The sequence below is a fragment of the Amia ocellicauda genome, chromosome 9 (genome assembly GCF_036373705.1).
Source record: "Amia ocellicauda isolate fAmiCal2 chromosome 9, fAmiCal2.hap1, whole genome shotgun sequence".
Classification (NCBI taxonomy): domain Eukaryota; kingdom Metazoa; phylum Chordata; class Actinopteri; order Amiiformes; family Amiidae; genus Amia; species Amia ocellicauda.
Window position 1 is genome coordinate 12,148,585 of NC_089858.1, and position 24,782 is coordinate 12,173,366.

The 24,782-nt window shown below is 40.1% G+C and overlaps 1 protein-coding gene across 2 annotated transcripts in view; it reads left to right on the forward strand.

The window, feature by feature from the left end:
- ralgps1 (Ral GEF with PH domain and SH3 binding motif 1) overlaps window positions 1-24,782 on the forward strand; it is a 199,765-nt gene that overhangs the window by 39,205 nt on the left and 135,778 nt on the right. For both annotated transcript variants that reach the window (XM_066713155.1, XM_066713156.1), the window contains exons 2-5: window positions 5,063-5,193; window positions 7,487-7,591; window positions 7,921-7,971; window positions 22,884-22,967. In XM_066713155.1, coding sequence (XP_066569252.1) covers window positions 5,137-5,193; window positions 7,487-7,591; window positions 7,921-7,971; window positions 22,884-22,967 — 297 coding nt within the window. In that variant the 5' untranslated portion in view covers window positions 5,063-5,136. The remainder of the gene's footprint in view (window positions 1-5,062; window positions 5,194-7,486; window positions 7,592-7,920; window positions 7,972-22,883; window positions 22,968-24,782) is intronic.

A 24,782-nucleotide genomic window follows, 5' to 3' on the forward strand; every position in this document is an offset into this window, starting at 1 on the left:
CCATTGTCCCTTTGATGCGGTGCAGTTGTCCTGTCCCCTTAGCAGAAAAACACCCCCAAAGCATAATGTTTCCACCTCCATGTTTGACGGTGGGGATGGTGTTCTTGGGGTCATTCCTCCTCCTCCAAACACGGCGAGTTGAGTTGATGCCAAAGAGCTTGATTTTGGTCTCATCTGACCACAACACTTTCACCCAGTTCTCCTCTGAATCATTCAGATGTTCAATGGCAAACTTCAGACGGGCCTGTACATGTGCTTTCTTGAGCAGGGGGACCTTGCGGGCGCTGCAGGATTTCAGTCCTTCACGGCGTAGTGTGTTACCAATTGTTTTTTTGGTGACTATGGTCCCAGCTGCCTTGAGATCATTAACAAGATCCTCCCGTGTAGTTCTGGGCTTATTCCTCACCGTTCTCATGATCATTGAAACTCCACGAGGTGAGATCTTGCATGGAGCCCCAGACCGAGGGAGACTGACAGTTATTTTGTGTTTCTTCCATTTGCGAATAATCGCACCAACTGTTGTCACCTTCTCACCAAGCTGCTTGGCGATGGTCTTGTAGCCCATTCCAGCCTTGTGTAGGTCTACAATCTTGTCCCTGACATCCTTGGACAGCTCTTTGGTCTTGGCCATGGTGGAGAGTTTGGAATCTGATTGATTGCTTCTGTGGACAGGTGTCTTTTATACAGGTAACAGGCTGAGATTAGGAGAGTCCCTTTAAGAGAGTGCTCCTAATCTCAGCTCGTTACCTGTATAAAAGACACCTGGGAGCCAGAAATCTTGCTGATTGATAGGGGATCAAATACTTATTTCCCTCATTAACATGCAAATCAATTTATAACTTTTTTGAAATGCGTTTTTCTGGATTTTTTTTTGTAATTCTGTCTCTCACTGTTAAAATACACCTACCATTAAAATTATAGACTGATCATTTCTTTGTCAGTGGGCAAACGTACAAAATCAGCAGGGGATCAAATACTTTTTTCCCCCACTGTAGTACCAGTAGTAATATAACTGATCATAGAGTGGAGATTTCTCCCAAGACAAATTTAAGCCGTTTTTATATGCAATTATGAGCTGAATAAGGAAAGGGAAGACAGTATGGTAAAGGACCGACAAAAAAGTAATAGTGTGAAATGACTGATATACACTAATGACTGACACACTTTAGACATTGTGGCCTACATACACTACTATTACAGTACTACATACTGTCAAACGACACAATAGCACAGACTCCAACCTACCTCCTATGATCTTTTTTGATCCACTCTTTTCTGAAAATGAAATAGGACAGCAGTGTGAATCCATGGTGCAGCACACCGATGGAGAGAACATGGAGATTTGGTGTGTGTAGCGCACAAACTCGAGGAGTTTGGTGTTGATCCGAATTGTTATGGAATAATAATACAGATCTTGTAAGACCACGCTACATGTTCTCACATCATGCAGACTGATAACAGTACTAATAAACAATAAAAATAATGTGAAATACAATCATGATGAAGGGGTTTGTTTAGGACTGTGATGGGAAATCACTGGAGCACATACTTTAATTTTACTTGCATATTACTATGAATTATTATTACATGAATAAATATTATATACATTTTTATTACTGCAAATTTTACTTGGATTAACTTGTTCTATCAGGATTGCTTAAACCAAGGAACTGGATTTCTTCTTCATCTTCTTCATCTTCATGTTTGAGTGTGGTAATTCCTGGTTGAATGCCTGCCTTGTATCCCCGCTCCTTGGCTTGTGTGCAGTGCAGGTCTGCCTGAGTAATTCAATTAGCAGGGTTGCCAGACACTTCTCTCATTTTCCCCCATTCAAGGGGCTGAGGCTTGCCCAGGGGTGGGAGGTGTGTGCTGCTAAATTGTCGACGACAGGGGGGCACATGTCTAGTGTTTTCATCTTCCCAGAGAGCATTGTAAGTTGCCAGTGATGGAGTTGCAAATCCACTTTCCTAAATCCTCCCCCCCCAAACGTTAAAAAATTATCCCCCAAGATTTCCTCCCTTTTCTACGCTCCCGTGCCATACTGCTGTTTATGTTGTCAGTCATTGCAGCTCTCTGCTTTGTCTGCTGCTAGTGCTGCGTTTTTCTAAGCCGTTGAATGGAATAAAAACTCTGGAAGCATCCTTTCCAATTGCCATTGTTTTCGTGTGTGTGTGACAGATCACTTTCATCTCAGAATCTCCTGTAAGGAAAAGCACCTGCTTTCCAGGAAAGGAGATTTAAAACCTCTCCCCTTGTTCTAGTGTCCAGAACTCACGTAAACCCAAGAAATGGATTATCTTGTGCTGCTTGGGTCCACCTACTCATCCAACACACTGCCCATCTGTAACCCTACATACAGACCAGCCTGCATGCTCTCCTCCGCAGCTGCCTCGTGTGGAGCCTTGCAGTGCATTCATTTGCACGTAGCGATCTGCAGACCTAACTGTGACAATGAGCTCTGCAAGCTGTCTTACTGAAAACCCTGGCGTTTGATGCAGCTAGTGTATTCACTTTCTGTACCAAACACTGTACATAGAATGACAATCGTTGCCAAAACTGCAGTCTGTATAACCGCAAAAGTCATTCTCATCATCTTCACCACAGTAAGGAAAGCTGGTCCTATTAAGGGTGTTAATACGATGGCAGGGGAAATAAAGGGGAAATGGAATAATAATCGGATGCTGCAGTTCACATGCAGATTGTACTAATAACACACTGCTTCCCCCTGGTGGCTGCCATGAGTGTTGCACATAATTATAGTAATAAAATACTCTAGTCTTCAATCTCTGCTTTTAGTTTTTATTTATATGCATCCATTTATGGATTTAAAGTCTTAATATTTCTTGCAAATACATTAACTCCAGTCTGCAGTGTGGTGGCTTTCTTTGTTCCTTGAGTAAGAAGTTGTTTTTTTAAATTGGTTCTAATTCCCCTAAAATGTTTGTGTACCGAATTGACAAGTTTACTGGGTCATCGTCTCCGTACCAGACAGCTGGGACTTGACATGAATAGATCACGCTTTTACACGTGCTTCAAACACAGGGCTTATGGCGATATTAATTGTGCATCTTGGAAAGCACACTGCACTAAATTCATTATCATGATGCCTCCTAATTGAATTATGGAAGTGGTCATTAATCCGTGGAGTAGCATAAATGCTAATCAATACTGTTAGTGAATTGTAGCTGTTCGTTTGAGAAGTGTCTGCCGGCGAGTGTGGTATCGATCCATTTGCAGGGTTCCAGTATGGATTTCCTGATGGGGCTCAGTAATGGCGTATCACTCTGAAGAGAGCGAGCGTGCACGTGCTCTTACACACAGCATTTCGCCTTTGGCACACAATAGTCCGATGTGCTGTGACAGCTTGCCAAGACCCCTATGACACAGCTGTGACCTGCAAGTGTTTGTGTGCATCAAGTAGTCAGGAGAGAGAAGAAGGGGTGGAACTCACCTCCAAATTTCTATCATCCATAACCTCCCAAAACAGAGTGCTGGCTGTCAGCAGCGAGAGTTTCATGAGTTTTGTGTACAGTGCTTATTCCTCTTCTTTTGTTTTGTTCGTTGACCTTATGGGAATGCCTTAAAGCACTGGTTCTCAACCCTGGTCCTGGGGAGCTCCTGCCCTGCTGCTGTTTTGTTCCAACTGAGCTCTCAATTACTTAACTAATAGTAGGATACATATTGAACCCTAATTTAACTAATAATTTGCCTAATCTTTGATCTTAAATTATTTAAACAGGTGTAGATTTAATGCTAAGTGTGAAACTGTAGATGGAACTTGAAATCTCCAACTTTTTATGAGCTACACAATTTTAAAAAGTCAAATGAAGCAAAATAGTTCAATTGAGGGTTCAATTAAGTGAATGAAAGCTCGGTTGGAATAAAAACCATCAGGGAATGGGGTCCCCAGGACCAGGATTGAGAAATAGTGCATTTTGTTTTAAATACCTTTTAATTAGACTAATTGTATGATATTTTTATTTTATTTTATTGTGCTGAGTACATTAAATGACAAGTGTATTGATGCTAACAATACTGCATGCAGGGATAGGGGCAGGGATTAATACTGCATTTTAAATTAAATTTAAACCTACTTCAGCGTCCATGTTACTTCTGTAGCGGCACTTGAAGAGAATGTCTGCTTACTCCCTACATTTGCTTAACTTTTCTTTTTCCTCACATGAAGTTCCACATCAGTGCCATAGGGGGCGCTGCAGCACAATTGACCTAAAACAAATAAGGGGGGTGGGTGCCTTCCTCTGGATTTATTATGTAACACAAATTGTATCTGCCGGCTATAACCAATACATTGTTCTGTGGTGTTGTAACTGATGAGTGGAAATTGTGACTACTTAATACGATTCTTGTTATTTTTCACCTCCCAGATCAAAGATGGTTTTAATTAACTGCAGAGAGTGTGTCACGGGGAAAAGGGAGGAACTAAATGTTCTGACTGGTGTGGGAAAGAGCCGTGTGCCGCTTATGACACTGTACTACCTTTAGTGGAAACGGAGGAGAATTCGAATACTTCTGCCAGTTCTGTTCTGCACAGTTTCGGTCTCTGGCTTTCTAAGCATCACCCTGTCATGTTGCCTTTTGAATCGCATGCTTCTCATGCCAGTAGCTGAGGGTTTTTTAATTTCGGATCAGTAGAATAATGAAAAACAATGTGATTAAAACACTTTTTCCTTTTCCATGTTTTTTCCCATTAACAATGTTTTTCCCCCGAATCTAGTCAAGCTGGTTTACATTTCCGACTTGGCACATACCACTGCTGTTTAACGGTAAATGTTGAGATCTGCGTGTGCATGTAAATTCCACAACAAAATGACATACAAATTTTCCTACACATGTACCCTTTTTCCTTTTCTCATATTTGGTTGTTCTGAGGAATGTTGTTCAGAATGTCTTGGGAGGAAAAGAAGATTTCTCCTTTATGAAAATCTGCAACACTGAGGTTACATAACTAGTGAACAGCATGCTCTGACCAACCCAAACCACACGACAGATAAACACCCAAGTGAGCTGCAGTGTCCAATGCGTGCTGTTCTCTGTGTTGCAGGGATGGATCAGAGGTCATGCCCGTCCACCAGCTGAGGCCTACCCCACACGTGCTCCCCCTGCCTGGCCGCGAGCATGTACCGCCGGAATGGGCTGATGGCCAGTGTCACGGTCACCTCCGCCACTCCAGAGGTATGCACCCCCCCATCTGAGCAATAGCCCCCTGCCCCTGCATGCCACAGGAGCCTTCAGTTATTCTGCTCATGAAAACCCCGGTCAGAGAAGATCTCGTATTCATTGTCTGGTACCAAATACTTGCCACAGGCCTGTACGGTTTGTTTCCAGGCAGCCAGGAATTGAACGGATAGAACATTGTCAATTGAAAGGTTGCCGACTACTGTTTGGCTGCTTTATGTGTTGCAGTATTTTTCTTTTTTGTATTGCAGAAAAATGATTAAAGAAGACGGGGTCAGTCTGTAGCTAATGTTTAGTACAACCAGCCAGCAGAAGATGTTAGCCTAAATATTTTGGCCTTGTCACAAAGACAAAAGATGCATTTAAATTGTCTTAAATAGATCAGATTTTCTGCTTCATCAGTACATTCTTGTAAAGGAATTTGTAGCTTGTAAAGTCTGAAATGAATCTGAAAGCTGTGCAGCGGAAGTCTTGTTTGTATTCCTCCAACTACTTCTCACCTTTTCTTTTCAAATGAAACCCGCGGCAGGCCACTGGAGATTTTAACAATGTCAATATTTTTTTTTTTCCTTAAACTAATCTTGAGTTTTTTATTTTAATTATTCTATTTTGGAAGGACTGATGCAAACTTCGAACAAGACGTAATGTCTGTGCACTGTACTTTGAATCTCTCATCTACGGATAGTTTGTGAAGGGAGTAATCCATCAACATAATGAATGGCCTGGCTAATGCTGTAACACTTAGCTTTAATAGAATAAGGCAAGGTGAGCCGTGGCTTTAGGGCGATTGAATAGCCCGGTGATTGCCCCCTTCATATGGCTTTGCGAAGGGCGTGACTTTATGTGCACTGCTGAACAAAATATATTATGAGCTTCCATGTTTTTGTGCACATATGCTTGGAAGATGTACATAGGTTAAATCTGACCATTTGTGCAGATTCTTTTTTTTTACCTTTTACATTTTTATTTCATTATCTACCTCATGTAATGCACATCTAACATAAGAGAGAGAGAGAGCTCTTCTGACCAAAAAAGTTATTGCAGGCTCCTACAGCCGAGCTCTCCAATAGATGTCGGCAGTAACTTTCCTCGATCGTGTGCTGGCACCCCGGCCACGTTTCCATTAGGATATTGGAGAAAATAACTTTCTGTGTATTTCAAGTTCTGGGAAAGCACTGTGCACAAGAGGTCATTCACTGTGCTGTGTGCTAATAGAAACACAGCCCCTGTCGTTCAGGCCGACATAGACGCATAAATCACAGGGGTCAAAGAAGAAAGATCTTTTCTACACACATATTCTTACACAGGAGCTGTTAAAGAGGGGAAAACGGACCCCCCTTTCCCTCAGTTAAGAAATGCCCTTCAGAGAACATATTTCATATCTAGTCAAGAATATTTGAGTAAAGAAAGGTGATGCTGTGAAAATGATTAATTTCAGCCTTTGTTCAAGGGGGGGAAGTCAAAATAAAACCGTATTAAACCTGATCACTTGGAAAGGAGCACTTGGATCCGGCTTTGTTTTAGAAACTTAAGTTAATGGAAAAGGTTAAGAAGTAGTTGTGCTGGGAAAATAAAAGCGGAATGCCAGACCGCAGTTATTTGAACGCTTAATCAATTCGATTTACTAGTACATGTTTTACAATTTAAAACTTGACCGAGTAGGAATTTCACCAGCCTGTGAACGCATTGTATGTCAAGATCATTGTGAATCTAAGTGTATATAAATGAAGGGACTTTCATTTTATTGCAATATTAATGATGGCTCCAGATATTTACTGACGTTTTCTTTTTTTTTTTTCTTGTATTTTAAAGTGATGAGATTGAATCAATATACTCAGTCAGATATTCATTAATCTGGCCATTGTTCAGTTCACAGTTTACTCTACAGTGCATCTGGTGCTATTCTGGAGTGGCAGCGGTCTATACAGCACTGTTCTGTGGTCGTCGGTGTTTCATCATGTACAGATGTGTGAGTCAGTGCAGTAACTCCAGGCCAGCAGTAGAGGGCAGAGTTTCTCCTGTGTGACTGGTATACAAAGTGACAGATACACAATATAGACAAGGATTGACTGGTGTACAATATAGACAATTGGGTAAGTGTTGATCTGAAACATCATACAATGCTAAGGATATATTGAAACATGATTAGAAAATAGTCCTTAAAGTCAAAAAGGGTATACAGTAAAATTCACACTGAAGCCACTGAAGGCTGCATGCATGTAAAAAGGGTGGGCATGTATTACATTACATTATAGATTATGGAGCTGGTATCTTTTCTGTCTGGTTGCAGGGGAGCAGTAGCTCAGACTCCCTGGATGGGCGGAGCGTGGACTATGCCAAGAGCTACGATGCGGTTGTATTCGATGTACTGAAAGTCACACCTGAGGAGTTTGCGGTAAGTCAGTAGGCTGCGGAGGAGCCATGTGGTGTTTTGTTGTAACAGCCTGTTCACCAGTCTAGGCCCAGTACAGTATACACTAATGGCAGCGTTACTGCATTTGCATAGTTTTAGAAACTTCTGATATATAACTGTTGAAATGGAGCCACGCCATTGCCGCTGATGTTTTTTCATGACAGTGTAACTATATACTCTTAATTGTATTCATGCTTGTAAGCCTTTCAGTGCCTTTCCTAACCAGAGCTGGGTATGGTTTGAAATAAACACTGTTGTGATTCAGTTTGTTTTAAAGTGCAGATCATTTAAGTCTTCTCTCCTCCCCCCAGAGCCAGATAACGCTGATGGATGCCCCGGTGTTTAAAGCGATACAGCCAGAGGTGAGTGAATACGTTTAACGAAAACCCCACATAAAGCAGCGGTTGAAACAGTACAGTAATATATCTGACTGAGGTTTGTGAGTCACCATGAGTAATACTCGGCAAGGCGCTATAAAAATAGTCACAAGGTTTCATATTGTATGATGGTATTGCACAAAATAAATGTATTCATTAAAACGGCAGCACATGTATGACCCTAGCAGTGTGTGTTTATGTATGCTTTAAGAAAAATAAACATGACAATTAACATTTACTATTTAAGATGCGTTTTTTTTATGTAATTTAGCTTGTGTGCACAGGGCAGTTATCAGCTGAGTGCCATTTCAGCACTTGAAACTTAGGCCAATTTGTGTGATGGGGTGAGCCGGGACAGCTGTCCGTGGGGAAGATGGGGGCGTTACTGCCATGCCAAGCAGGTCAGTGTTTCCTCACCGCACTGCTCCTTAGCATATACTCTGGAGGGATGAAGTGAGATTACTGTTTGACAGCTTGACAACATTAAGTGCTTGATTGGTTTAACAACTTCGCTTATTGAGTTGTACAATAAGTAGCAGTGCGGAGGGATGGAAACCTGAACAAGTCATTTAAAGAAGAGGAAACTGCATGGTAGCATTGAGTTGTTGTTGTTGTTGTTGTTGTTAATGTTTCTGTTTGAAACACCATATGGTCAAGAGATGTTGAAATACATGGGAACAGAAACCACTTTTCTTTCAGAATAACATTTTGACCCCTTCAGTTGTGACAAGCAACAGATATTTTGTGAATTGCTTGGACTGCCTGTTATTCCACTGATATTGTGAATCACAGAAAACTCTCAAAATTGAACTGTGCTTCACCTTGTTTTGACTGAAGTGTTTTTAAGACCAAGATGGCTTTTCCAAACATGTGACTTCTCCCAGTCTTTGCTTGGCTTTGAAGGAACACGGTTTGTGCCATTCTCTTTGAGGATGAAACTATAAGGGTTATTAATAGCTATGGGCAAAGAAGATACTGAATATCTCTAAGAACGATCTGTGCTAGGAGACTGGACAGCCGTGGTATTCCAACTAAAGACGTGACCAAGCAATTTTTGTTTATACAATCCATCTATGGAAGCAGAACATGATGCAAAAGAAACAGAAATGGAAGATGTACAAGTGATGAAAAGTTTAAATGCGAATAAAAGGAATACTTTATATGATGTAAATTGTCAATATTGTTTTTTTGTTTGTTTTTGTACTTATTTATATCTATATATACACTCACCTAAAGAATTATTAGGAACACCTGTTCAATTTCTCATTAATGCAATTATCTAACCAACCAATCACATGGCAGTTGCTTCAATGCATTTAGGGGTGTGGTCCTGGTCAAGACAATCTCCTGAACTCCAAACTGAATGTCTGAATGGGAAAGAAAGGTGATTTAAGCAATTTTGAGCGTGGCATGGTTGTTGGTGCCAGACGGGCCGGTCTGAGTATTTCACAATCTGCTCAGTTACTGGGATTTTCACGCACAACCATTTCTAGGGTTTACAAAGAATGGTGTGAAAAGGGAAAAACATCCAGTATGCGGCAGTCCTGTGGGCGAAAATGCCTTGTTGATGCTAGAGGTCAGAGGAGAATGGGCCGACTGATTCAAGCTGATAGAAGAGCAACTTTGACTGAAATAACCACTCGTTACAACCGAAGTATGCAGCAAAGCATTTGTGAAGCCACAACACGTACAACCTTGAGGCGGATGGGCTACAACAGCAGAAGACCCCACCGGGTACCACTCATCTCCACTACAAATAGGAAAAAGAGGCTAAAATTTGCACAAGCTCACCAAACTTGGACAGTTGAAGACTGGAAAAATGTTGCCTGGTCTGATGAGTCTCGATTTCTGTTGAGACATTCAGATGGTAGAGTCAGAATTTGGCGTAAACAGAATGAGAACATGGATCCATCATGTCTTGTTACCACTGTGCAGGCTGGTGGTGGTGGTGGTGTAATGGTGTGGGGGATGTTTTCTTGGCACACTTTAGGCCCCTTAGTGCCAATTGGGCATCGTTTAAATGCCACGGCCTACCTGAGCATTGTTTCTGACCATGTCCATCCCTTTATGACCACCATGTACCCATCCTCTGATGGCTACTTCCAGCAGGATAATGCACCATGTCACAAAGGTCGAATCATTTCAAATTGATTTCTTGAACATGACAATGAGTTCACTTTACTAAACTGTCCCCCACAGTCACCAGATCTCAACCCAATAGAGCATCTTTGGGATGTGGTGGAACGGGAGCTTCGTGCCCTGGATGTGCATCCCACAAATCTCCATCAACTGCAAGATGCTATCCTATCAATATGGGCCAACATTTCTAAAGAATGCTTTCAGCACCTTGTTGAATCAATGCCACGTAGAATTAAGGCAGTTCTGAAGGCGAAAGGGGGTCAAACACAGTATTAGTATGGTGTTCCTAATAATCCTTTAGGTGAGTGTATATATGAATCCAGATTTCCTTTGTCAAATTCAAGTGTCTTTTTCCGCGTCCTGTTTGGTATCATGGACCAATTCCACTACAGTGAGGATTTTAATCCTATAAATACACGAAGCTACCGAGTTGAGTGTTGAAGGTGTGAGAGCCCCCAGCAGCGAGAACCGGCTCTAGCAGCAGGTTTAACAGAGAGCTCCTTGGAGTTTGTGCTGAATATAGTATCTGGAAGTGACAGTTAATTCAAGACTGCCAACAAAAGAGGTGCCTCTTCACTCGGCAGCTCATTTGAAATAAACTAGTGAGCCATACGGTTGGAATGGGCTCCTCTGAGATTTCTTTGATAGTGCAATTTAAACAGGCTAGGTGGGCCAAACATGACAACTTTGTTTGGGAATGTGTCTTGTGGTTTTTGCCGTTTCATCTGAATGTCTCTGTAGCTTCACCTCATTACTGTCCTGATCGCTGTCACAGTCCAGCTGTCCTGGGGCCTCCCCCGAGCAGGACTGTAGAATTGTTCCGAAACTGTGATGTATTTTGCACCCTTGTTAGTTGCAACCATGAGTCCAGATAACATGCACTGTATACAGCCTTATTCATTTATTCATTATCTTTAAAAATGTATCAAGAAGGAGAAAACATCTGATTTGAAGGCTGTGAATTATTCCTATCAATGCTTGGAAAAGGTAATTCAAACACATCCCTGTGTCTCTTGCCATTTCTCTATGTCTCTGGGTGACAGAGTTTACAGGATGAGGCCACTTCCCTTAGTACGTTATCTTCCTCTGGGCCTTTTGATGTAGTCACACCGATATGAAAGGGTTCTTCGCATAGATTTTCGTGGGCGAGTGAAGGTCAGTCTCTTTTGATGAGACTTTCTATGTTAATTGAAATGTGTATAGTTCCCAGGGGATGCTAAATTGCTTGTTACCTTTCCTTTAACTGGAGCAGATGAACTGTTCATCTCTGCGGTAGCTGAAAAATTTCTGTTTTGAAAGTCTCGTGATCCGTAAACACCAGACGATCATCGGTCTACAGAGTTCAATTAAGAGAAAAGCTATGGTCAATGAATGATAATAGGCATATATACATATGCACATATTTTTTATCTGCCATCTAGACTTGTCCTTCACAGGACCACTAACAGCAGGGAACCCAATGTTTATTAATTCGTTGATTATGACCACCAATGCTGCAACTGCAGGCTGAGAAATAATTACCTTACTTCTTCTGAAATACTTGACATGGGACCATGATGCCTGAGGCGAATGGTACTGCCATTTACCCAATGGTCTGCCAGTCTGTGTATTTGATGCGATATTTAACTTGATCTCTGAGGAAATATGAAGTTTAAAGACTGTGACAGTAAGAGTATCATAATAAGTAACACTTGCATTGAGCAGCTAATGAATGTCAGTCACTCATGTCTTTGTGAGGATTGCTATGTACTGTAAGTTTGTGCATTGGCGCAAGGTAGGTAATGCTCCTCGGAGTAAATCTCCAGGTCCAGCTGAAGTTGACTCCTCAGACAATGTTGCACAGGAGAGTGTTGTCAGACTTCTGGGAAATGCTAGAAACTCAAAGTAAAAATGAACTGGTTTCCGGTCATGAGTAATTTATTTTCCTTACGAAGCTAAGCATTTCCCAACCACACAGAGTACGTAACATATACACACACCTACCTAGTGGGACTGAAGTGCCTCTGAAATCCTGACATTTGCATTACTGCGTTCGTCCTGCTGGGGGAACTGCAATTATACCACTAATCCTGAGAGAGGAAATGATCGAATTTGAATGCACGTCCATAGACAATTAAACTCCTGTATCCCATCAACTTTTGATTGCACGATGCATAATTTCTTATGAAACACAGCAGCAAAGATTCTTTGGGTTGTGTTTGTAACCTTTCTGGGAGTGTCAGTCTTGCACTAGACTATCAGATTTTTTTCCACTGAACAGTTCCTTTTCAAGTGCGAACAACACTTATCAGACGTCAGTGAAGGAAACGCCAAGTGACATCCCCTCCCGCTGCTGCGTTTCCTACAGGGATTCCTGTGGTTTCGTTCTTTAATAAAACTCCAGCCGTGAGGGGCACGGGCGCACTGAACGCCACTCAGTGGAGACTGTGAGTTAAACTCTGGCGAAACAGAAGGAAAATGGCTCTCAGACGTTACCCACTGGGGCTCCAAATGTCTAACATGACAGGCAGTCAGAGAAACTAATTGAATCACAGTTTGGCAATATTAATTCACCCCTAGCTTTGGAAAGTAATTGCTCTCAGCTGCGTCTGGTTCTGCGAAATGGATGATGTTACTATTCCTGATACAACCAGTGGGTACCCGCGGCTTCCCTCAAAAACACAACCCTGCCTTTCGGCTGCCTTATGAAACTGGCCACTTCTGGACTGTGGCTTCTCATTAAGAGGCGGATTTAGTCCCACCGGACTCTGGACGTGCTGTGGTCCGGTCGTCCCCACATTCTGCATGTGAAACTTATACTTTTGGCGGTCTCTTGTCTGCTGACCGTCTGACCCCTCACAGGTCCTCTGCTGAGCCCCCACTGCGCCGTATTCCTCAGTGGATGAGCAGATCTTGTGTCCGTGCGGTGACACTGTGGGTAGCTGACAAGGTTTTCATTGACGTGTAGATTCAAAGATTGTTTTGGACAGTTTGGCTGTTTGTGAGATGAGTTGTAGTGTGGTGCCCAGGAGCCTGCTTTAGGGTGACTGAGATCTCTTGTAGCACTGAAGATCATCTCTGAGTGGTACTTTCATGCAGGAGATATATGTAGAAACAGAATGTATGTTTTTAACAGAACACTTTTAATGATAATATTTAGTCCGACTGGGGAACTCTGAATAACACTGATATAGTCTACTTTATCCTTAAATTTTAAATAATTTATATTTGACTCCTCTACATTTTATAATTTAAAAAACACTTACTACAACATAACATGCCAGTCCTTTCTTTGAACTGTTTATAATGGACCAGCTGACCCACCGACCCGCCAGGAAGCTATTGTGATCCTGCTCTGCAGTGCTATTAAATATTATATAATATTCCATGACACACTCCATTGCAATGGCCTGATAAAATTTAGATTTATGGGTGCTGGGATAAATCTCAAAGTATTTTTCAAAGCTGGAGAGCGAGATGACATTTTTTATTTTGGAAGTAGAATACAGTCTGGTAACCATGGAAAATGTTTCCACAAAGCCCAGTCCTTAAGAGAGGTTCCAAGACCAGCCGAGTGCAAATATCTTACTAAACGGATGCAATTAAACAGTTCTCTTTTCCCAGCAGCCTGACCTTAATTAACCTTTGGATTGCAGCACTTTAAAGACGCCCCAAGTCTCCTGCTTCATCGCCAAGTAATGGGAACCTACGACGGGAGACTGCTGCTGCTGCAACAATAATCTCTACAAGAGCAACAAGATGTTCCTACATTGTTACCAACGTCCCACTGTGCTGCTAATGTATCAGTGCTCACTTGTGAAGTCCAGTAAGCAGCTTGTAAAGAGTTCATAGGCAAATAAAATGGTTCTTTATTTAAAAAAAGATGTCTGCTAAAAAATATTATAAAATAAATATATAACAACTCTGATTGAGACCATGCAACTAGCAAGACCGAGGGAAGTCTCTGGAAGGACATCAGGGTCAGATATTGTATTCTGGCCGTACAATGAGTTATTACAAAACTGTTTTGTGCAAAACCATGTGAAATGCTGCAGATTAGTATATTTACATAATTACATCCTGGCAAACACTACATTACCCTGGCAGTGGTAATCACTGCAATAATGTTTTTTGTTGCACTTTTGAAAGAGTTGAAAATGTCCAGCCCAGGTGTGAACATGTAGTGATGGTTATGGTTCATATCATTATTGTGATGGGCCCTGTAGCTATGCTGCACTTTGTAGTGGAGCAGGAGAATGGTCATACACCTGTTACAGCCCACAGCATTGCAAGGCGCTTCATAAAGTTTTTTTTTTTTATATCAATTGAACAAAACCGAGAGGGAATTTCACTTACAGGTCAGGAAGTCTCCCACGGAAATGCTCTGCTCTGAATTTATTTTCGATGTCAGAACATTGGCCCAGGGGTGAAGTTCCTCAAACGAGCGATTCTGGAGGCAAGTGGCTGAAATCAGATTTATAAACTGATGTTTTCTTATCCCTGAGAAGCCCCCAAGTGAAATGTTCAGTTTAATGTGAGGCAGGACTATTAGTGTTCGTGCCCTTCCCCGATTAAAAACACATCTGCAGCGGAGTTTCAATTACTCGTGCGCCACAGGTGCTTCACAAGTCTTCCAGTCTTGATCGGTATTCAAGAGATTCTCTCCATAAAGTTCTTTTGGCCACTGTGGTTAATTTTCCACACATTTTTAATTTGTGAATTAAACCGTGACCCCACATGTATGCTTGCTTAAGTTGAGTAAATAACAAAGTGTTTTGTTTCTAAATATACAGCTCTGGAAAGAATTAAGAGACCACTCCAAGTTCAGAAATCAATGTTAAGTGGTCTCTTATTTTTTTCCAGAGCTGTATATCCAGTAATTTAAAATGTAAATCCTGACAAAAGCAAAAAGCGTGTCCTCTGATTCAGGGAGATGCTGAAATCTCATAGTGTGTTTTATTCAGGATAGTATATTTCATTACAAATAATCATGAGACTGGAATAATGATAACAGTAATAATTATTATGATAAATAGAAGTTTCTCCTTTTCTCCTTCTCCATGCCAATTTCATTGATACTTTTTAATTGCATCATATGTGAAATTGTGTCCGGCCGTGGCATTTTAAGGTGGTGCACTTTAAATAGAGTTCAGCAATATTCTTGTAGCTTTCAATGTGAAAAGCACATGCTCAGGCTTTCATTGTAGGTAGGACGGGCTAGAAAGTGATCGCTATCCCAGCTACACAAACCTTCACATTTAGGTACTGCATGAGAGCATTTTTTAATTTTTTCTGTCTTCCTTTCAAACCACAAAAAGTTCCAACAGTTGCATATTTGCGCTCGCTCGCTCTATTTCTTTCAGTCACTCACACACTCGCATGCTCACACACATACACACACGAGCGCTGTAACAAGAAGACTAGGCTTTGCTCAATCTGTTCCTTTTCTTACTCCATTTCACCCAGAGGACCCAAAACATGCCTGTATGTCGAAGGCAGGGTTCTGCCACAGGAATCTGATTTCTAGAACAAGAGGGTGCTCCATCATGCGACAGGAAAGAGGTGCCCAAGGGCAGATGCAGTGGTGTTTAAGAGCTCTGTCCCTGCAATCTAGCATTCTAAATTAACTTAAATTGAATACCTAAAAATAGCAGTGTCACTCTATAAAATCTCAATGTAAAATATACATTTGATTCTGTTTTACATGTTTGCATTCATCAGTGCAAGAGAACTAAACTTAATGAAGGAGGCAAATGACAAGGGACCATGTGGCCCACCTCTTTCCAGTGGCTAGTCGGTCCCCTGGTTACCCTTCAGCTATTTCTTCAAGGAACCAATAGAATGGGCTTCAGCTTCATGTCTGGGTACTTTTGTTCCAGACACCCCTCCCCCAAGAGGATCTACACAATAAAACAATCTACTGTCAGGGGCTCTGAAGGCTGACTATCAGAATGCAGTAAAAGCCAAGTGTTGGAAGGATCAAATCAAAGTGCGGGAAAGCTTTTTGCATATTATTTTATTTGGAATCGGTGATTTAGACTGGGCAAACCCATTGAAGAGCGCATGCTGTGAGACATATTGGTCTATAAATTGGACCAGCATCATGTCAGCAGAGGGGCTGTATTTTCAATATTTGAAGTGCGTCTAAGTAATTTAGTAGGTAAATCCACAATTGTGTTGTAAAGGGAAACAAATATCTGCTTTTATGACCTCTGAAAGTGAAAAATTATGTTTGACATGTTTATGAATTGGTCTGGTTATGATTTGGACATTTAAAGTATGCTCCTGGAAATTATAGTTAATAATGCTTTATCTTTAATTTAGTTCTAAACTAATTGAAAAGTATTCTCTATGGTTTCATTTTTTTGTGATTAGAGCACTGTTGATACAGTTTTGAATTTTAAGTTCAGATGGTTAGGTTACAGTTATTGCCGGTGTCACACAAGATAAGGCTATCCTGTCACAACGTTTTACACCATCGTGTCTCAAATCAATTGGCTATATGTAAACACGAGTTATTAAACATTTATTAGATAATTTGTAATCCAATAAATTGTAATGACAACACTAAATATATTTTTTTTTGTTTGTAACAACAGCATATCACAAGTTAAGAAATGGCAACATTTGTGATAAACTGCTCATTTTGTAATCTAAAAAGCATTAAAAATGTATTTAAAAATAACAGAAAATATAGTGAACCTTCCCTTTAATTAAACTGGGGTCTATGTCATACAGCGCCTTATGCTATTGGCTGTTCTCCTAATATTTCAGATAAACAGATTTTTATGGGACACCGAAAATGGTTAGCATTGATCAGACTTGGTTTACATTCTTTGAAAAACATGTAAACTGACTGTTAAACTGCACGCCACTTTACACTTCCACGTAGTAGTCAGACTCTATTTTAATCACCATTTGTAAATCATTTGTAGTAGTTTTCTAAATTCTGAGTTTACATAATATAAACCTAAGTGTATGATCTTACTTATTAATTTGTTTAGTTTGTTGTTGTAAGTATTGTCATTGCCCCCTGAAATAAGCATTTTGTCTGAAAATAAATTGAAAAAGATTATATACACATATTGCACATTTCTTTGAAATTTTGTTGTTGTGCATCGCTTAGGAAAATTCAAACACATGTTGATCTAATACAGTGCAATAATCACTTGCATAACACCTTGATTTGGTTAACGAAAGAGAAAAGGTTTTGCAATGTAATTCTTTTCTGTCACAGCTGTTTCAGAGGTTATATTCATATAAAAGAAATTCTATAATGAGTCTTGTAAATGACTTGTAGGTGGATGTTTGGAATTCTAGGCACGTTAAGAAAGCATCACCATAAAAAAATAACTTTTACAGATGTTATTTAGAAACGGATAGATATAAGAATATGGATGAGATACTAGCCTGAAAGTTAGGAATCCATGACAAACAAGGGACTTATTGAGACGTTTTTATTCATTTCATTTTTTTATTTTTTTTATTACATCATTAAATTTCTGGACTTGAACAAGGAACCACGGCTTTAGAAATATTTAATCATGCGACATAATGAAACTCCATCAGACGCATTTTAAAATAACACAAGAGCAAATATAAACCTTTGAAAAGTTAAAAACTGCAGCATTTTTAAACTCTTGCAGCTTCAAGCAAATTTTAATTGTTGATTATGACATTTTTGTGGTAAAACTAAATCTTTTTTTTTTTTTTTTTTACTAGGTGAATAAAGATTTGAAAAATACAATTTAGTTTTAACTAATTTAAAATGTTTTTTGCACCAATCCTAAACATACAGCCAGCACATACCAAATGAGTTACACTGAAGTAGTATGTGGGCTCTATAAAACCAGACCGAGTACTATACACAGCATTGTAAACATGTTGCCAATTCTGTAACCCACCAGACGTGTGTGGTACACTTCGCAAAAAGCATTACAGGGTATTTCTTAAAGCTGGTTATAAAGACACTTACATTTATGTATACATGCATACAATTGAGAAGAGGGTAAAAAATAACAACTAAAAAAATACAAAAAAATAGTTTGGGGCCAGAGGGAGAACTGGAATTCCTCAAGCTCTTTTGCCGATGACTGTATCCATCTACGGGTCTTAGAGGCTCAAACTACATTGGCCATGAGGTCTGCTGTTAGCGGCCAGACAGTAGATCAGCTTGGGATAGTCCCGAGCCCGCTATGAGGAGGGGTCCGGCTCCTGCCCTCTCGCAATGACTTCTGCAGGTGCCCTTGATGATGTCACAGGCTGCTGAAGTGGAATGGGTCCTGTACAGGAGGGGGCGTAAATATGTCAGGACTTTATCATTGCTCAGGGAACCTGGGCCAGCAGCTCCCAGAAAATGGCAGTCTGTCGCTTTGCAGATAGTTTTACCATGAATAAGTGCTGCTCTGTATATGCAGTGTGGTGTATGTATGTACTGCATGAGAAAATAAAGGAAAAGGAGAGAAATAAAACCACTTTTAATTAGTTTTTTTCTACTGAGATTAATGTTAATGCCATTGAAGCAGTTCCTGCTCGATGAGATGCACGATGCCATTCTTTTGATTTATTTTTTTAAAGCGCTGCAGAACTGGATAAAGAAGCAGTTATTTGCATCAACAATTTCCTTACTTGACATCTGTTAGCGTCTTCAGTAAATGGGTGACAACCAACTCATCACCTAGTAATTTTCACTCTGGAACTAAAAGAACAATTACAAAGAAATATTATTTCATGAATTATTTATACATTTTTAAGCTGCTTACTTATGTATGGAAGACAATTTTGGTACCTGTATATGCAGTTAGCAAAACGATATATTGTGATATAAACTGGGTAGTAGAAAAATACAGGATGTAGAATCTGTACACATTTTACACAACTGCACTATGCTATATTTCATTATAATGATCAAAAAATAAAAGCAGTTTTAAGTCAAATGGCTTCTAGCATGAACTGTATTACCACAGATAATGGAAATGGTTCTTCTTTGTCATTGTCAAAAATAATTCAGTTAGCACTTCGCAATAGGAATTTAGGGCAAGAAGTAATGTATTTTATTACTACACTGAGGTAGTTATTCCAGCCATTTATTTTCAATACATCCACCTACAACCTTAACTTTAGGAGTTAACCGTATAAGGGATACTTGTCTATCTCTCTGTACAGAGGAAATGAAAATGCTTGTAATCTTAAGTTCAGATGTACTGATATTACCATGTTCTTCCCAAATAAACAACAGCCGTTATCAACATGCTATAGCGATTATAAAGATATATTACACATCTACAGCTCTGGAAATAATTGAGACTACTCCAAGTTCAGAAATCTATGTTAAGTGGTCTCCTAATTTTTTCCAGAGCTGTATAAGTATGTTTTAGTGATGGCCTGGCGAGGTGTCCCCTATGCCCCCCACCTTCGGTCATAGTGAAAGTTGTTGATGAAGAAGATGTTTCCGAGACCTACATCCAGCCTGATTCTTCTCTCTGTTGAAGTCGAAGTCCTTCAGTGGGGTGGGGGAAGCGGGCTATACATATTTTCTTATTCATGTTTATGAACCTGAAAATATTGTGAGCAAATGTCATGGATTGGTGGAATATCCCATAAAATAAAAATGCAAATTAATGGCTCAGACTTTCTGCACCAGGGAAGTGGAACTGTTGACAGATCAGCCTGTCGGTGGGAGCGGTGTCTCATGTCTGAAGTTCTGTGGACTGTGGGTGGCCGGTAATGAAAAAGGGAACACTTTCCCCACGTGGAGAGTCTTGAAAAGATGCATACTCTGGCCAGGCCCAGAGGTCTCACCAGTGCGACTGAATTGGGAGGCCACTGACTTGATTTACACACTGAGGGGGAGTGAGAAATGAGGAAGGCGAAACCTCACAAATAATAACATTTTAGTCCCAACAAGTGCTGTTTTCATCAGCAGTGGATCCACCATCGTAATTTTCTCCTTTAATGCATGCACCTGCTTTGTGTTCAGAGCTGAGAAATATATTGAGTTTATAGATCATCTGTGATCAATCCCTTTGAACTGTTAGTTATATCTTATTGCTTTATTGTATACCGAGCTTTAACCAACCCAGTGACTTGTTAAAAACCTTTCAAGTTTTATTGGGCCCTTAACAGAGAATGTACAGTCAGAATATTTTATGTACGTAGCCATTTTGAATACCATAAAATATGTATATATAGAAAATAACAGAATATGAATTTGAATAAAATTGCTCTTTACAAGAATTGCCTGCTCCTCTGTTACTCAAACCACTAGTGCACCACAAAAGACTTTGCTGTAATTACAAATGAATTCTATTACCAACGTATGGGCAGAAGTCTAATAAAACCTTGGAGAGAAAGCAAGGTGATTCAGTCTTGAAAGGCAATCCATTATGTGGATGAATGTTAATCGCTTGTAGAGAATTAAGATCCTTGAGCTTCGCGTAAAACATTCTCGACACGTTAAACAAAAGACCGTAATCCCCAGGTATCATTTATGCTCTTCCAAACATCGGATTTCAAGCAACGCCTCGTTAGAGAAACCAGAAAGGAGATTTTGTTTCTGCTTCAAAACTGAATCTTCTTCAGTTCGCGTTCCTCTCGATTTTACCTGGGTCTCTGTTTTGGCTGAACTTAAATAAGGTGCATGTGTTATTTGGAAATTAGTGCTTCTTTAAAGTCCTGTTACTTCAAATTGCTTAACTGCATGTTTCCAGTCAGCCTAAATCAGGTTAATAAATTAATCTCTGCAGTTGTAATCAGTTGTTAATCGTATCCTCTATGTCTTCCTTAGTTCAGCACATTCGTGAGCAAACATTATTTTTTGCTTGATTCCTTAAAGATGTTTTTAACCCGTTATTAAAATGTGATACTTTCTTATAGCCACTGAAATATAACATGCTGGTCTTCACCCAACACTGTTCAGTTGTTTGAATCTCATTAGCACAAACGAAAGAGATTATTTCCGCATCTCAATGGTGTGAACATGGCTGTTCCTTTCCGAAAGCATGCTTGCTAGAGTATCGTACAAATGGCTGAGGCATTGGAACTCAAACTGGATTGAATAAACTGATGTTCATCTTGTTTCAATTTCTAAATGCTCCAATTTAAGCATTCCTGCAGGTGCTGAGTATAACCTCCTGCTGTGAAGAGCTTTTGGGCACACACTGAACAAATCTTGTGCAAACCCCCCTACGCCCCCTTTTTAATATATATTTATAACTATTAAGTAATGATTTTAGTGTCCCCCATGGAAGCTCAATCCAGCTACTGTCACTTAATTGGTTCACTGATCCACAGGTGTCAGAATAACACGTTTAAAAATCACTTCACAATTATGAGACCCTGTGGTACAAGTGTCTGAAGTTTATAATGCAATTGTGAGTCACCTTGGATACAGGCTGCAGACAATAATGTGGATAATTACACATACTGATCTTAAAATGCTTTTTTTTTATCCCATTTTGAGTAGCATAGTGGGGTTGATTGTACATTTTTATGGCAAACGACTCTCATGACGATTATCTCATCATCACACCAGTTACAAATGACTCACTGGGACGTCACAGTAATGTCAGCCTGGCAAAGCTCAGATCAGTGCTTCTTTTCCAGACTGACAAAGAAAGAAATCAGCCCCTCATTATTCTCCAGCATTGGGTTTGACTGACTTGCTGTAGAAATTGGCTGAGTTTCCGCCGCTGCTGGGGGGGGAATTCCTCGTCTTCTCGTGGACACATGGAATGTGCAAAGGTTTTCATTTTATAAGTAGTCAGAGGTTTTATTCAGCAGGCATTCCACATGATGCCATCTGATAGGCAGTGGGACCCCTGAATAATTTTCACTCATTAACTGCAACTTTTTTTTTTTTTTACTATTTTTGATGAAGGAAGGAAAAATTTAATAAAGATATGCTCACGTGACATGTTTCTTGCACCAGCAGGCACATTTGATTTAATGACAAAGTGGTTCGATTGTAGCATTATCAAGAAACGCAATGCAAGGTAGAAGGGAATGGTTTGGTTTTGTCTTTTTTTTTTCCCGTGTCAGCAGGTTATTTTCACTGACATGAACTAAATACAGGTTCAGTCTTTTATTTTTCCGGTAAAGAAAGTGTGTAATTCATGTGTTTGTACACTGCACATTTATCCCCCCCCCCCCCCAACATAAATAACACACTGTGAACTCCTGTCCATCCCTGAGATCACAGGAGTTTAAGTGAAAAGTAGTTGTTTTACAGCATCCACGAACACATGGCTGCACTTTCCTAAGATAGCCCTGTGATTTAAATGATTTAAAACCACCCCAGAGGGAAGTTTCCACTCTACCAGCCCATCAAGAACACCGTCTAGGACAGATTACTTAAATCCTGTAAAAAGGAATTATGACAACAACCTGGTTGGCGATGGACAGTTATTTTGGAGAGCTTTTATAAACGGAGGATGACTAGATAAAGGGTTATGTATGCACGTACAGTTTATACTCTTGTTTGTCTGTTGTTTTGCAATGGTTTTATGATATAATGAATGCTCTGCTTCTTCACAACAGTGTATCGTTTGTAAGATAAATCATATAAATGTAAGATAAAAAAAAATAGAAAGAAAAATCAGTTTGCAGAAAGGCGACTGTGATGTGCCAGAGTAGTGAATTAAGCTACAGAGACATGCATGAATAATGACTTGGTTATTATGTGTATTGAGATGGAGAAGGAGATGGCTGTGGGTAACTGGATAGGGGCACCCCTCTACAAGGGGACTAAACCCACCTTTCACCTTTGACCTCTGTTGCAGGAGCTGGCCAGCTGTGGGTGGAATAAAAAGGAGAAGCACAGCCTGGCACCCAACGTGGTAGCGTTCACCAGGAGGTTTAATCAGGTGAGTGCTCTGCTTTCACTGGGGCTGGGGGGGATGTGTTTGAAAATATAACACACAATTACGATAAAATATGAATAATGTTTTCTGCCTCCACACTAAATGCACTTCCTTGCTGTCTGTGATATTTAAACCGCTCACTCCCAATACATTTAATACATGAACATAGAACAAGATAGTTTGATTTTGCATCGATTTATATTTGTATTATGTATTATTTACAAAGGTTCACTTATCATACATTAGAAATTGCGAAAGCTTTAAGAGACTGAATTACTTGTAGTGTATCCGTCAGAGTAAGAGTTCCATATATTTCACTAATCTAGCCAATTGCTTTCTAACTGTCTACAGCTTGGGATGTAAAAGGTGCCAACTGTGCCCGTCTTTGATGGCTGTGCCATGAAACATTATCAGCGTGGCCTCCAATGATTATTAACCCAACACATGAGGTGGAATTACTATTTGCAGATTTAGCAAATTGGGAGCCATTTATGATTTTTTTTCCCTCTTTTTTTTCTTTTTAACAGCTTCTTCCTTTTGCTACATTCAGCAGTTTCACTAACAGATGTGAAATCGCAGAGTAGGGAGGCTTTGCCAGCCCAGCCAGTAAAACCATAGAGGAACTCGGATCAAGTCCCCATGCGCTGTACATATGCGAGAGTGGGCCGCTTCATCCGCGGTTTTAGGTCTGACAAAGTCGTCAGCACCGTCAGTTTTTCCATCACTGAGGGTATATTGTATAATCCCGATACTCACGTTGTGTTTTGATGTTCAGCTACAGTGATGAGAGCAGGGAAAGCCCAGCTCTAGAAATTCAACATTTTTGTTAAATTGAACAGACAGCTTGGGGCAGGAGCTGATCAGGGGTTGTTTGACAAGGTCACGATATACTGTGGTGTAATCTCACTGTGACAGAATCAAATAGTTATCTCCGTCTTCCGTCTCTCTCAGTACTTCAAATAATGTGTGTCTGTATAGAAATAAATTCGTATCAATACAGTATATGCACATTTAAGTAAAATGTAATTGTACAACAAGCATTTCCATATCTTATTTGTCTTACTTGAAGTCTGGGGGTGTGTGCGTGAATTTATTTTAAGCTTATCTTTTTTCCCCATTTGTCGCTGTGCCAGATCTAAAAAGTTAAAGAACAAATTGAGAATGAGATATGAGCCTTAAACCCTGAGCTTCAGGAACAAAATTAGCAATAATTTGTAATGATGGTGTTAAATTACCTTGATATATTGTAGGTTTCTATGGTCTGGAAATAATTGGGAGTTGGATTCAATGAACACATCATTTGCTCTGCCTATTGCATGGACTTCTAATTTCCCAAATTATTTCCTACTGTTATGAATCTAATTGAAGAGGCTGCCATCTCTTCCTCTCTGTTGCACAGAACTGTTTACCTCTGATCTGTTCTACGCTTGTGGTGTTGGACGGTCAGGTGGTCGGAGTTCTGACTGACCGAAGCACAAATAGATAACGCTGATATTTTGACTTTAATTGGGCTCAGATTTAAACGGGGTCAGGCCATTCACATGACCCCATCGCAGGAAAAACAACAACTTGGCAATCAGAGCTTTTTGTTTAGTTTTTCCCGGCATTTGTTTTAAATTCATTCACCATGAGAACGCAGCGATATAACACCAGTGTTACATAGGAGACCTTTTCTGCAACGTGAAGACCTTTGTGAAACAGTCAGCCTACCAGGATAGATGTGCCTATTTGTCTTTAAAACAAAACACTGATATTTTTTATTAACTCCTTTTTAAATTTTTTAGCTGAGAAAACACTTCCAATAAATCTTCTCACTCG